This window comes from Mytilus edulis, chromosome 1 (genome assembly GCF_963676685.1).
Source record: "Mytilus edulis chromosome 1, xbMytEdul2.2, whole genome shotgun sequence".
NCBI lineage: Eukaryota > Metazoa > Mollusca > Bivalvia > Mytilida > Mytilidae > Mytilus > Mytilus edulis.
Window position 1 is genome coordinate 119,298,853 of NC_092344.1, and position 15,686 is coordinate 119,314,538.

The 15,686-nt window shown below is 32.6% G+C and overlaps 1 protein-coding gene across 2 annotated transcripts; it reads left to right on the forward strand.

The window, feature by feature from the left end:
- Nucleotides 1–783: 783 nt before the first annotated feature.
- Nucleotides 784–14,111, forward strand: LOC139502982 (uncharacterized). Of its 2 annotated transcripts, none has more exons than XM_071292657.1 (4): nucleotides 784–841; nucleotides 7,034–7,088; nucleotides 8,025–8,071; nucleotides 9,175–14,111. In XM_071292657.1, the coding sequence occupies exon 4, from the start codon at nucleotides 9,184–9,186 to the stop codon at nucleotides 12,286–12,288; it is 3,105 nt and encodes a 1,034-aa protein (XP_071148758.1). In that variant the 5' UTR covers nucleotides 784–841; nucleotides 7,034–7,088; nucleotides 8,025–8,071; nucleotides 9,175–9,183; the 3' UTR covers nucleotides 12,289–14,111. The 2 variants fall into 2 exon arrangements, with proteins under 2 accessions (XP_071148758.1, XP_071148764.1); XM_071292663.1 differs by having other exon boundaries at nucleotides 792–940.
- Nucleotides 14,112–15,686: the final 1,575 nt, after the last annotated feature.

Here is a 15,686-nt window from a genome sequence, read left to right on the forward strand (position 1 = left end):
GTTTATGAAAACAGTTAGTTTTTATTTTAATAAAGTCGGAAAATATTTGACACATCTCTGAAATTTTTTCTATACATTTTCTATTTTGCCAAAGTGTGTGGGTCAACATCGTTTTACCCTTTTGCCAGTTCCGCCCCTCCACTAGTTTTATATGATTTAATTATAGATGTATTTAAATTACACTTGCGGAAATTCATAGAAAAACATATTTTTTTTAATTCTACTGAATATATGATCTTGTTTAAATTTAAAAATGATGTCAGTTTTCTCATTGTAATACTAATTATGTCTGCAGTTACTCACAGTTTAATTGTGAAATGTGTTTATTATTTATATCTTTACGGGAACCACAATGCATTTATGTACGAACAAATTCTTAGGCTTATAAAGGAAAAAGTGACATAAAATTTCTATTTTTCGAATACAAATAATGATGTAGCCAGGCTATAATGCCCTGTAATATGTACCGCCAAAAACACACATAAAAAAAAAAAAATTCAAGAGTCATCAAAATCTAATCTCAATTTAGTTTTTGACAATGTTTTTGAAAATGTGTTTTTTATAAAAATTATCCGGCATGATATTATGGAAAAAGGGGGGTCGATCGAGATTTCCCACGCGATTATTATGACTAATTCAGACTGATCCACGAAAGGTATAAATATATATACACTCTCGAGTATACACTGTATATTTATGAATATTATTTTATCAGAAAATATAACTAGATTACACAAAACGAGCACCTGTTCATCAAGAGTAATCCCGCTTGATTGTGATGTCATGATTGCACACGTCACTCAATAGTGATAAACAAAGGCGCCATGTTCAAGTAAAGCAGGTAAAGATTGACAATAATCGCGAGATTGAGTGCGACTGCAAACACTGTTCAAGGTGCAAGAATCAAAAATATAATATTATGAATGCGGGCGCCCAAATAGTTAAGTGTTACTGCATTTATTTTGTCTGAAAAGTCAGTTTGAATGGGTAGACCACCTGAGAACGAAAGCCATGGCCGACATCATGTGCAGTTTACACACACATGTCCATTTATTACACCAACAATATGCACTGGTTTATTCAGTCCATTGCGCATTATTATATTTTCAACGTCATGAATTATTTTCTAGCCGTACTTTACAATGAAATATTGCTACTTGCAGTTTCTGTCGGCAATCCAGGGGAGACAAATCTTGCAGTAAAAATTCCGAAGTCGGCGGAGACGACGAAAAATAATAATTACTTTTCGTGAAATTTTTCAATTTGTGATTTATTGTTTCTTTTACAACATCTCATTATTATATGTCAGACATGTTTTATTTGGTTTATATAACATTCTGCACTGTTAGGCGTAAGCCACTAATTCGATCCCCCAGACATTGTATTGAACTATCATCATTCGATGTGTTTTCGTATTAATAACAATTTTCACTGCTTACGGTTTTCACTGCTGAGTTTTTATTCAGGTGTTTACTCAAATTTGAAAAGCATGTCCTATCAAATGATTTTAGTAATCTAGTTTTTTTGTCAAGGCTTTCTACGATTTCTAACCATTTCCGATACACCTTATCGCTATTTGTCCGCCATTACTGGATATCAAACAGGTTCCCGTAAAAATTTGACGTCATAAAACAAAATATCTGACGCCACAATGGAAAAGTGATTGTTATATTAGTCAAAAGTTCAAGCGGCTGGGTCAGCCGGGATTAGCGATAAGGTGTATTGCTTTCCGATTTTCATATGTCAAATAAACAGTGTCATATGTTTTCTTATGAATTAAATTGGATCAGTTCACAGATAGGAAATGACTATATAATCCAGAAATTAGTATTTTCTAAAGTCGTGGTTCTGGTATCAAGGATGTATAAAAAGAATTGTCAAGATAAGGTTGAATAAATGGATTTTGAACAGCCATCTTATATAAGAACCATGATAATTTTAACGCGCTCGTTTGTAATAAAAATGACCAAAAAACTACTTGACTGGCACATGTCTTGAAGATCCAATGTAGGGCAGGCAGACGATATAGCTATACTTCATGTAACCCCTCAGAATATTGCTTAACAACTATTCTAGTGAGGTATATTTTTGGCATTAAATAAAAATGGCTAATCTGGTCAGTTTTATTAAATTTGTTCTAGTATTTTAAAACGGCTTTGAATATGTTTAAAAGATGTCAAGTTGTAGTGTTGTTGTTGTTCCAAATATAGAAACCAAAAAACCCGCCACAATATACACGTGTGAAATAGAAACCGATGAAATATGGATGATAAGAAAACATATGACATATGAAAACATGTGACACGACGATATAATCATCTTTGGCTCAGAATATAAAACAAGATAAATAAAACTTATATTTTGGTCGAAATCTATTGTACAAGTTCATTTAACAAATAATTTATTCACATAGATGACATAGAGCAGTGGTCTCATTAGCTCAAAATAGAAGGGCGCTGCGCCCTGGATGCCCTAAGCCGCGCCCTGTGTGCCCTCAGCCACGCCCTTCTGCCCTGACGCCGTTTTCTGAAAAACCCTTGTGTCGTTTTGGTAAAATTGCCTTTTGTTTCATCGATTTCTTATCAGAAGTTAAATTACATATATGACACCTGGTGATTGCCCCCAGGTAACGAGGTTAATCATGTCATTACAATCAATAATTTTGGATAAGACTTCAAAGGTGTTAATTACCAGGTAATTTAATTAAGACAATGTACCTTTTTGTCATAAATATGATGAATGTGTTGGCATTTTCTTTTGGATCTCCAAGTCACAATGGAAGAGTGTATGAATGAAGGCTTTCATGAATTTAGAATTGAATTGAAGTAATCAACTTTGCCTTCACAGAAACATTGTCCATCTCAACTTGTGAGCGACAAGCAGACGTAAACGTGTTGGAAATTAATTTTGGAGTTACTTCCCCTGAATAAGCTTATTACAAAATTGTGCTCCTAAAATATTATCTAGCACTAAAAATAGGAAAAAATAACCTATTGAATACAAAATTATATAAAAATAAAGTGTCCTGCCCTCCACTGGCACCCTGCCCCTTTTGAATTCTAGCTAGAGCACGGATAGAGTATACACGATTGCGGGCCTTTTCAAAAATAACCTGCACAAGTTAAATCTCAAAAAAAAGGCAAACGTCGCACCCCCTCTGCGGAAACTATGGGTAGAAAATAGTCATGGATTCTTGCCTATCTTACTAATAAACTCCTTAATATACTGCTGAAAATCTATACAAGTCACAATCAAACTAACTAATCAAAAATATATCTAATAATGATTCCAAAGTTACTTAAAAGAATTCAATGAACATATACTATAGATAGTAGAGAATTTCGAAATGTTGAAGAAAACGTGTAACCTAAAATATTATCCTCCATGAAATATTGACTGTTGCCACATTTTTATATAAAATATTGTCCACTGACAGTATTTCATAATGAAATATTGTCTTAGACAAACACAAACAATATTTCATTATGAAATAGTGTCCTTGTCCATGAAATTTTGTCACCTCCTTCTGGACAATATTTCACTATAAAATTCTGTTCATGACAATACTTCACTACAAATACTGGCTTTGAAAATATTTTTTAATCGAATTATTTCACAATTGGAAATAGTACACAAGCATGCAGCATGGACATTTTTAGATTTCTCACTGAAATTGTTTTGTATAGTAGAGAATTTATATTATTACTTATAGTGAGTTTCAAATTTGCATAGAAACATTACAAATGGTTTATTATAGATTAAAGAATTGTCTAACATAGATTTTCATTTTATTACATTATACTGTACAAATATAAGTAATGTACTGACAATCGATTATTTTGTAAACATATACGCAGGCACATGTCGCAGAAAAAAAATCCTATATACATGAATATATGTTGATAACCTCCCCTTCATGAGACAAAATTCCATGAAAATCTGTCTATGAAATATTGTCTCAATACTCACGAAATATATATATATATAACCAAAATATAACTTCCCTTTAATAGGACACAGTTTTGTAGTATTTATCTTTGAAATATTGTCTCAATTTACTCAAAATATAACTTTCCTTTAACAAGACAAAATTCCATAGTATTCATCTGTAAAAATTTTTGTCTATATACAGATAAAATTTCACTGTGAAAAGGAAATGACCATAAAATCTGGAAATGATTATTTTCTAAAGTCATGGTTCTGGTTATAGATTGAATCATATAAAAAGTTATTTAATTCTTTTCAGTACTAAAACTAACTTGTAAATAGTTTTTTGTTGATATTTCATGTGCTGAAATTTTATTAAGGATTTATAAAAAAATTGTCAATAGAATATTGAAGGAATGGAGTTTGAACAACCATTTTATATAAGAACCCTGTTAATTTTAACTCACTGGTTTGTACTATAAATGTAAAAAAAAGCACATGACAGTCACATGTCTTTAAGATCCAAACGACATATCTGTACTTCATGTAACCCTTCAGAATTTTTCTCAACAACAATTCTAGTGAGGCATATTTTTGGCATTAAAAAATATGGCTAATCTGGTCAGTTTTAATAAATTTGTTCTAGCGTCTTTTAAAGCGACTTGGAATATGTTGTCTGCTTAATTGTTGGGTTGTTGTCGCTTGGACACATTCCCGAATTTCTTTTCTCAATTTTATTTAAATTTGTCAAGTTGTAGTGTTGTTGTTGTTTCAAATATAGAAACTGAAAAACCCGCCACAATATACGAGTGTGCAATCCAAACCGATGAAATATGGATGATATGAAAACATATGACATACGAAAACACATGACACAACTATATATAGTGTCAGCAGTGAAATTTTTTCAAAATTTTATAAAGTCATAAAGGGACAAGTTTTGATTTTAAGTATCCAGACTAGTACATGAAAAAAGTTATTTGTGCAGACTGGTTATGCTAGTGCTACATTACTAATAAGTGGTGTTTTTTTTGTATGGTCAGATATGTTTTCGTACATCATATGAATTTATACTATGCTTGCTTTTTCAATTGAAATTGTGACGTCATAATACATTCTTAATGGAGCAAAAATCCATATGGTAGCAATACACAGTTAGGAGTTTAGTTTTGCATTTTGGCCCAGGTGGATTTTTCAAATATGAACGTCATTGTGTAATAAAATTAATTTTTAGACAGCTGAGTACTAATTTTGCCTTCAAAGATGGATTATAAGATCATCAAGATTATCTTTTACATATTTTATTGGCTATTTTCTGTATGACTCTCTGTATTTTTATAGCTAGACTAGCCATCGGTTCAGAAATTAATGAAATGTTTACAAACACTTTTTTTCTACATAAATTTTTTGACGCAATTTTACAAAAAAATGAGACAAAAGACACAATTTTCATTGGATTAACTAAAAGATATAGATTACTTCAAGTAATTGAAATTCTACTTTAAGCCAAAATTTTGACATTATATGTCCTCTTTTGAAAAGTACTTAATTGTGAAAAGTTGATTGATTTGATTCCATGAAAGTAACTTAACTGCTGTCATTGATTATTAAACTGTTTTCTAAAGATGTTCCTACCATCATTGTATACAAATTCCATTTACTCTGAATCAAATGCTCCATAAAGCTCTCTGACTTTGATAGAAATCATTCTTTATTTTATTGTCTGGGCCTCTGTACTCTGTAGTAAGACCAACTGTAGAAATTCTTGCCAAGTTGGTTGTAATGATATAATTTGTATGATATTTAATAATTTTAAGAAAGAGTATGCTAATGGCATAAGGCCAGCGAACACAGTTATTTGTAGTGCATTTCATGAATATCATACAGATAGTTTCCCATTTTGTCTGTTTTGATCTTTGATAGTTGGAAATGATTGTATCCACACAGTTCACATGTATATTTGGACATCCTTCAAGCATGTCAAAAGAACTACAGTTACATATAAATTCTATACATCTGTTACAAGTTGATTTTGCACTTGTTTCAGAGAGTATATTCAATCATAGCTGCTAGACATTTTCAAAATAAAGGCTTTCATGAGCTTATAATTATATTACATGTATGTTTCACGAGAATCTGTTAGTTTGATTGGCTAACAACAATTGGGCATCATTGAAAAATTAACCTTCATATCAAAAATATATGTTACATTCACGATGACACGTGGTTCCCCCAAAAAAGTGCAGAGGTAGATAAAAGAAAAACTTGATACAACTTTTTAGTTTAGCTTTTCTCATCACTTGGCGTCCGTCGTCTGTCGTCGTTAACTTTTACAAAAATCTTAGTTTAAACAGTATTTATTAATGAAAAATTACAAGATAAATACATATTACAGTGTTACATAAAGATCAAATTTGGGATTCGGAAATAAGTTTGGAAACACTTTTATTAATCCGTCTCCCTTTACCAACCAAGATGGCCGCCATGGCTAAAAATAGAACATAGGGGTAAAATGTAGATTTTGGCTTATATCTCTGAAACCAAAGCATTTAGAGCAAATCTGACGTGGGGTAAAATTGTTTAACAGGTCAATCTCTATCTGCCCTCAAATATTCAGACAAATCTGACAACCCGTTGTTGGATTTCTGTCCACGAATTAGTTATTTTAAGGAAATTTTGCAGTTTTTAGCTCACCTGGCCCAAAGGGCCAAGTGAGCTTTTCTCATCACTTGGCGTCTGGCGTCGTACGTCATCGTTAACTTTTACAAAAATCTTCTCCTCTGAAACTACTGGGCCAAATTTAACCAAAGTTAGCCACAATCATCATTGGGGTATTGTCTTTTTGGGAATAATTTTAAGCCATTTTTTTTTTTCAAATTGGGATTCTTCTCCAGGGAAAAAAGCCTTTATTCTCCTCTAATTTTAGGCAAACAATATCACTGAATACAAAATATGAACATGTTCATTTTCAAAGAGGGTTCTCACAAATTTAGAATACTAACATGTACAACACTAATTATTAGCTCACCTGGCCCAAAGGGCCTCTAGTTAAGAAACACATTCCTCTTTTCTATGCATTTAACATACAGATTTTTGTTTCTTTCAGTTCACTGTTTAGATAACTGCACAGTAAAGAGAAAGCCCCTAATCTAGGAACAGATGTAAGTATAAACAACCATGCCAGTCCAACCATATTGAATCACAACATTAATAATGATCAATTGTCTACACAAAATGTACAATATGATAACAAATAATTATTAAAAATAGATAAATATATATGTGACCAAATTAATAGTTATACTGATTTGTTTGCTGTCGATTATGTTCAAATAAAAATTCCTTCACTGTGCAATTCAGAATTATCTAACTCTATTAAACACATGTCCAAATAAAGTAATAAAATAAAATTGAGAAAGGAAATGGGGAATGTGTCAAAGCTACAACAACCCGACCATTGAGCAGACAACAGCCAAAGGCCACCAATGGGTTTTCAATGTAGCGAGTAACTCCCGCACCAGGAGGCGTCCTTCAGCTGGCCCCTAAACAAATATGTATACTAGTTAAGTGATAATGGACGTCATACTAAACTCCGAATTAACTGAAATTAAAAATCATACACGACTAACAAAGGCCAGAGATTCCTGACTTGGGACAGGCGCGAATTTGCGTTGGGGTTTAACATGTTTTTTTGAGATCTCAACCCTCCTGTACTCTAGCCAATGAAGAAAAAAAACCACACTAATACCCACAGTAAAACTCAATTTAATAAAAGTCAGAGTCTGATGTCAGAATATGAAACAAAATAAAATTAACAAAATGACAATACATAAATAACAACAGACTACTAGCAGTAACTGACCTCAATTAAACTTACTGATTGAAAGATTATGTTTTCATCATAGGAATATCAGGAACAATCTCTCCTGTTTGGGGTTTAGTATGTTAGAAGTGATATTGAGTATGTTGATGGTTTAAATAAGAATTTCTTGATATGTAAATTGTGGTAAATCTATATTAGGTCTAGTTCTTGTAAACATATATTCAACTTTTAAAGTAGAACTGACAGAATTATATTGAATTATTTTATTTTGTAGACCAAGAATTTTTCTTTAAAAACTGAAGAAAAAAGACAATCTTAACTGTAAGTACACAATTACTGTGAATTCAGAAATGTTTATGATGTTTTTATTATTGTGATATTGCAAATAAACTCATCATAGATACCAGGGATGGCTATCACAAAAAAAAAAAAAATGCAATTCAAATTTTGATAGCAAAACTATTGCTTTTTAGTTTGAAATTTCTGCAATGGAGTTGATAAAAAAATGGAGTTGATAAAATTTATGCACCAACTAATTTCTGACATTACAGCAGAAACCGGTTGAATAATTTTTTATTTTTTTTCTGTTACATGTAAGTTTATATTATATAAAAATAAGAAGATGTGGTATAATTTCCAATAAGAAATGATCCACCAACTACTACCAAGCTTAAGATTACTAAACAATAAAATCAAAGTGAAAGCAGCCTGGAAAGCAGGTAAATGTAAAAAAGCTCCATGGATAAAAAAAAAATTGAAACTATTCAAAAGAGAACTTTACAGATACAATGTACGATTTATAACATGATAAAATACTATTATGACAGACAGCAACAAGCAACCTCTGGATTCAGTATAAGGGAAGGCTTATACAAATTGAGGTAGGGTTAATATATTTTCCAATGCTCAAAATGGCATATTCCAACTGGTGTAACAACTTAACCAAAAAAAAATAAGTTAAAAAAAATGACAAATTGATACACAGCACGTTCCATCAATCTGAATGTACTCACAATGACTGAAAGCTACTTCAAAATTCAAATTCATCTAATAAATAGACCACATCATCTTAACAGATATCTGTTGTTGTTAACATTTGTCAGTTGCCTTCATCTCATTCTGATTCCTTCCTAATTTGAATAAAGTTAACTACAAACGATATCAAAATATTGGACGTAACCTTTCATACTTGTAGACTCATTACAAAATATTTTACAGTCTATATTGATTTAAAAAGGAATAGAATGAAATTTTAGAGAATTATTTCATACACACATTTTAAAATAAGAAAAATCTCATTAAATTCCCATGTTTTAATATGCTACACTCCTTCCAATATTAGGGTGGAGTGTATCATCATTTTATAATATAGTTAAAAAAAAACTCTCATAATATGCTAATAACTCTTTTTAAATTTGTTACAGGTTGTAACAATGAGTGGTCAAATCAAGGTCAAGTCAGAACCAGTTGACCCTGGTTATGAGGCTGCATTGGAAGGATCCAGTGGAGAACCAGTTGAGGGACAGCAGATTAAATCTCTACTGAGAGGAATACTGGATAAATCTGACCAGGGACAGTCTATCAAGAATGTTATTGAAGATATGCTGCAGAAAAATGAAGCAGTGATAGCACAGAATGATCCTCTACCGTTTAAACCTAATCCTAGAACAACGTATAAAAAGGATGATTTCAAACTTAAAGATTCTAACATGGTACGACCCAAAAGTCCAACACGTACTTGTGAGATACCACAGAAGGATATGTCACATATTGGTCAAACTTTGATGGAGATGGGAGTGTATGATGAAAAGACAGAACATTCATTTCAGAATATGACTCATGAAATGGTTTGTGGTGTTGCTTCCAAAGCTTTTGTTATGACTCAAGATGGAGATAACATTCAAACAGATATGCAGTATTATTGGTGTAACTTTTGTCCATTTAAAACAGAACACAAGCAGACATTACTGCAGCATGTCATGGAACACAGGTTTCATTGTAAGTTTTGTACATATCAGTCTTTTTCTAGAGCTGATGTCATTCGACATGCGTCCAAAGAACATGAAGACTTCCGTTCCACTGCCGAGAGTCTAAAATATTGTACATTCCTACCTGATTTTCTTCAGCTAGAGGTCAATTCAAAAAAGAGAAAGAATGAGGAAAATGGTGAACCAACACCAAAGAAAACCAAAGTTAGTAAACCAGGTCCAAAATCAAAGACAGAAGGAAAACCAAAAATACCTACTACAGAGACTATGTTTGAAATGGAAGTTGATGAAGTAGATGATGATGACAATGAAAGTTCAGAGGAAGAAGAACCTTCAGAGAAAGTTATTGTACCTAGAAGTAAAAGGTCATCAATTGTTGCCAAACCCATTCAGGAAGCATCCAAAGCAAAACACATTGAGACTCCTGTCGCTACAAAATCACCAGCCAAAATAATTCCTATAGCACCAAAACCAACACCACCATCAGCACCACAGAAAACAACCACTCCAGGTAAAACACAAAATACAGTTACAGTCTCTTCAGGTCTTTGTTGGAATTGTGGTTACTGTGAATTTGTCACATTAAGTCAGACCTTCCTGAAGACACATCTGAATACCCAGCATGGTGGAAAGGCCCACAAGTATGTAGCAATGTTAGTCTCATCACAGGATGAAATGAACAAAATCAAAGAGAGAGACAACCAGATGTACCTTAGTCCCAATCCTGCCTTACTGCTGGGTAGTCCAACAGTAACATCCACACCTGCACAAGAGAAGACAACTCCAGCTGTAACACAAAATGATGATAATGCAGAAGGCATAGTGGATAGTGACAGTGATGAAGAATACATTCCTGATGAAGAAAAGAAGAAGTATCCATTAACTTACAAATGTGCTCACTGTAATTTTAATGCCCCAGTCTGCTTCAAGATCAAAGAACACTTGTTGTTTAAACATTCTGGATGTGTATTGTATGCACTTGACATGAGGGCTGTCAAACTGAAGCAAAAAAGATATGTATTCTTTTGTCATCGACAGAACTGTTCCTTTACCAGTAAGAAAACTGAAGAATACCTCAATCATTCAGAGAGTTGCACTCCTTGGTTAGAACCAGGATGTCCAGAGAAAATTGATGGATCTGCAAAGAAATGTCTAGAACTAACACGTAATTTCTCAACCAAGATATCTCAAAAAGCATTTCAGATGGCACGTAATTTTAAAACTACCAAAACAGCAGAGTATGCCTGTATACACTGCTCTTACACTTCAAATAACAATACAAGAGTGAAGAAACATGTATTAGCTAATCACAAAGATGGAGAAACTGTGATGAGAGATCTTCAAGCTTCAAAAATGAAGAAAAAAACCACAGTATACTTCTGCAAGATCTGTCTGTGGGAAACTAGAGTTGATGGGGAACTTGGTGAACATCTAAAAGATAAACACAATGAAGACCTTCCAGTATCAACACCTACTCCAAAGCCAGTCTCTGATACAGCAACAGGTCCTGAAGAACCTCCTCCACTCATGCCAAAAATAGTGTCAGTCAAGTCAGGGAAAGATGCAGCAACTCCACCTTCCTCAGTTTCTAGCTCAGATATAGAAGACACATTAAATGATGATGACGATAGTGAACCCGAACAAAAGGAAGCAGATGATGGCTTGGACGGATTAGAAATTCCAGAACAGGATGTTCAGAAAATGATGGATGAATACATTTCTGATGAAGCTTCAAGAGGTAAATCTTCAGGCAGACCAAATCGTGCTGCAGCAGCTAAAGCCTCTGCCAGAGTGCAAGCTCAGGGTCATTCTCCTTCATTGTACAAATGTCTACAGTGTCAACAGATGCACTTTGGAGAGAATTTAATGAAGCGTCACATTAACACAATTCATCCTGGAGTAGCTTTACGTGCATTGGATGTCAAGAAGAAAACACACAAAAATAATCCTTACATCTGTTTCTGTCCCAAAGATCTGTGCAAGTACGTACACCTCAGCGAAGAAAATCTTGTCAAACATGCTGAAGATACCCACTCTATTGACCGCGATACACCTGCCATTAAAGCCATCCTAGAACCATTCGTACCTCCATCTTCTCCAGAAAAACAAGTTAGAAACAGTGGAACCAATTCTACAGCTCAGTATGAATGTTTATATTGTGCAACCACTCTTCAGCTCTCAACTTGTCTCAAAATGAGGCAACACATACTGGCCAGGCATCCAGATGAAGATGTTATATTCAGAGACTGTCAATTGAGGAAATCACGAAGGGCATGTCGTGTATTCATGTGTCCCGATATTACTTGTGCATTCAACACAACAGATCAGAAAGAAATTAGCTTACATAAGTTAGCCCATGAAAAAGCCACAATTTATGAATGTTCCCAATGTCAATGGTTTACAACTAATCTGGATACTGTTGGTGCACACATGGCTGCATTACATCAAGGTGAAAAGGTCACAACAATAGAAATCAACTTAGATATAGATAATGAGGGCAGAGTAGCAAAGAAAGTTGGAGGAACTGTTATTAAACAAGAACCAGAATAGAAGTCAGTTAACAGATTGTAATTGGTTGTTGTTTCTTATGTATTTGTTATATAGAAACTGTTAACATGAACAAATTGTTTTATACCAGTAGTTATAGTTATGCATTTCTAGTTTTTTTTCATGTAAAATAAATACATTTAAAACTGATTCAAATGATATGAAAGAAGAAATCATAGGAAAATTACAATAGAAAAATCATACCAATACATGAATCCTAGTGGAATTTTTTATTTTGTTTTTTCAAGTTAACAAATATTTTTGCATTAAAATCATGCAGAAATTGCTTGAAATTGTAATATTTTATCTGTATATTTCATGTTTTTTTTCTCCAAAATTTGATTGTACTTTTATACATTTGTAATTGTTGACATTTTTTTTCACAGCTAAATACATCAGTTCTCATGCTTTCACTCAGTTAAATTATTGTAAAAATACATTGATTATTTTAAAATGAGACTTTCACCATACTTTTCAAGTTTATTTTAATTAAACCTTTCCTTTGAATATTAAATTTGAAATTTTGAAATAATCTGATGGTCTTCTGAACTTCAATTTTAAGAAATATTGGAAAATAAAGAGATGGATGAAATTCATTTGCAAATTAGTATGCAACTGTTATGTTACAAACATTTCAGTAAAATCTGTAAATTTTAAAGCAATGGAAATACATGTACTTCTTTTGAGTTTTTTATGATTTTCTATATAAAGCACTTCATGCATTCTGGTATACACATATTACTGTGCTACAATTACAAACATTATGAATATGATATGTATTTGAAAATATATATACTGAGCATACAACTAGTCAATAACAGTAATGAAAAACAAGATGGGACTAGAATTCATCATACATTATGAGAACTATAAAACTATTAAATTATCAGATGAAAACATTTACAATTCCACAGCAAGTGCATATGATTCTGAGAATAGTCTTAAAAAATAAAACTGTTATTTAACAAAAGGGTTCAATTCATTTTGTTGAAATTCGTGACAACTATAGACATCCATTTTTGCAGGTGAGAAATTAGTATTCAAATATCTGGGAATCTATTTCAAAAGTTTTGTTAGGCAGACTTTTGTTATTAAATTGTGATATGATTTTTTAAAACACTTTATTTACAAATGAATCATTTTGGATTTTTTGCCTAAAATCAGTGGTTTGAAGAAAAACCATCACTTTGTAATCTCAATTAATTGTACAATTGTTTAGCTTGTTACTGATTTCATTATACATGTATATACATGTACATAAAATGTATTATCTTAGTAGTTATTAGTTTTTTAATTGACTGGTATATGCAATCAATTAGAAATTTTTCCATGTTTTCTTAAGCTCTTATACATGAGCATGCATCAAAGTTTTGTATTTGCAAATCCATTGTAAAACTGGCCATTCAATAGTAGTGTAGATATAAGATTAAAGCAGATTTTATGGGAAATATATTGACATTTTAGTTTAACACTATACCTTTTAATAATCTTTTTTAGAAACATTGCTTGTTTTATGTGGCAATACACATAATTATCTTTTTGTCCCTTCATTATTGCTTCAGATCAAATAGTTAGCCATCTGTCTATTCCCCTGTTCTTCAGATGACCGTTTTATTATCCTGCCTTTTGAGGTGAACTTAGCTATGTAGTTTTATTACAATGAGTAGTTGATGAAGTTGTAATTTGAAAGGATTTATTTATAACAGCTTTAAGATTTTTTTTATGAGAAAAAAATACTGAACCCAAAAGGCTCTTGGTAAATTATAGTTACATCATTTGTGTCATTCATATCATCATTTTGAATGTTAATAAACTTTTTTAAAGTTTGTAGACTTCATTTTAGTCTTGCCTCAGACAAATGGTATTTAAGGTGAGACATGTACATGCTTATCCTGCAATTGCTATAACATAATTTTTGTCTTGCCTGCAACAAAAGTAAAAGTATGTGAGACATGGCGATGACAGTAACGGTGGAGCTTTAATTTATTTGTATATTTGAGAAGTTAAACCTGGATGCTTCATACCTTGTATGCAGATACCTCATGCTACAAAGTTTCTGTCTGTCATATGTCCATTCTGCTATACCTCCATTTCATGATTCAGTGACTGCTTGAAAAAAAGTATTTTTTTGTCATGTGAATATTTCACTCAGTAGAATAAGTATATTTCCTTTCAAAGACAACATGCCACTCCGACAGTTTAACTGAACTTGACCTCATTGATAACAGTTAAAGTTGCATTCTTCTCAGATAATAAGCAGTAAGTTAACTATATTTGGTGTAAAGGAGTACATGTCAGTCTGGCAGGTTAGTATGACCTTGAACTCATTGTTGATGATTCATTGGTCCATGTTATTCAAATACATGTGAATATTTCACTCAGTAGAATAAGTATATTTCCTTTCAAAGACGACATGCCACTCCGACAGTTTACATGAACTTGACCTCATTGATCACAGTTAAAGTTGCATTCTTCTCAGATAGTAAGCAGTAAGTTAACTATATTTGGTGTATGGGATGAGTGTAAGGTATACATGTCTATCTGGCAGGTATTATCTGAACATGACTTCGTTTTCAATGTTCAGTGGCCAATGTTAATTTTTTGTGTTTGGTCAGCTTTTTATTTACCTTTGATAAGTTAACTATGTTTCGTGTATGAAATAATTGCAAGATGTACATGTCTGACTGACAGGTATTCAATGACCTTGAGCTCATTGTCATGGATCTTAAAAAATGTCAAGTTGAGATATTTGTAGTAATTCCTTTTATCTTTTAAGACTTTCAACCAAAAGTCAATAGTCAGTGTTTTAAAAATAGGTGAGACATTTCAGTGTTTGTAAAGAGATTAATATCACAACTCTTAAGTCGGTTTTGTATTTACTATGAATAATTGGTCAGCATGTGATTTAAAGTCTAAAAAAAAAGTCACCAGATAGGAGTCACCCGAGTTTAAACTTTTTGAATTCTTGCCTGCAACCAAAGTCCTTAAAGCTAGACCTAGGAATTACAATTAAGCGACCACATCGCCAGTTTGTATAAAGCTTTAGATGCATTATGTTGCAAAGTTTCTGTCTGTCATATGTCCATTGTCCTTGACCTCTTTTTCATGGTTCAGCTACTTCTTAAAAAAGTTTAGATTCATTGTCAGTAGAAGGAGAACTATATTTGGTATAAGAGACTTGCAAAATTAACATTAACTTAAAACCAGATAGCCTCGGGCAGATGAGGTTCGTCAACCTTGGAGGGTAGCCCATTTAGTAGAAGGAAAACTCTGACTCAAAACCTTCGCTGCCTTGCGCCTTATGCCAGGGAAAGGCTTCAGGAGACCACCTCGAGGAAAATCCAGATTAGGAATCTATCAACCTTCCTGTACCTCCAGGATCAGATCTTTGTTCAGAAGTT

Coding starts and splice junctions, on each gene's coding strand:
- LOC139502982 (XM_071292657.1), top strand. CDS start 9,184: ATGAGTGGTCAAATCAAGGTCAAGTCAGAACCAGTTGACCCTGGTTAT.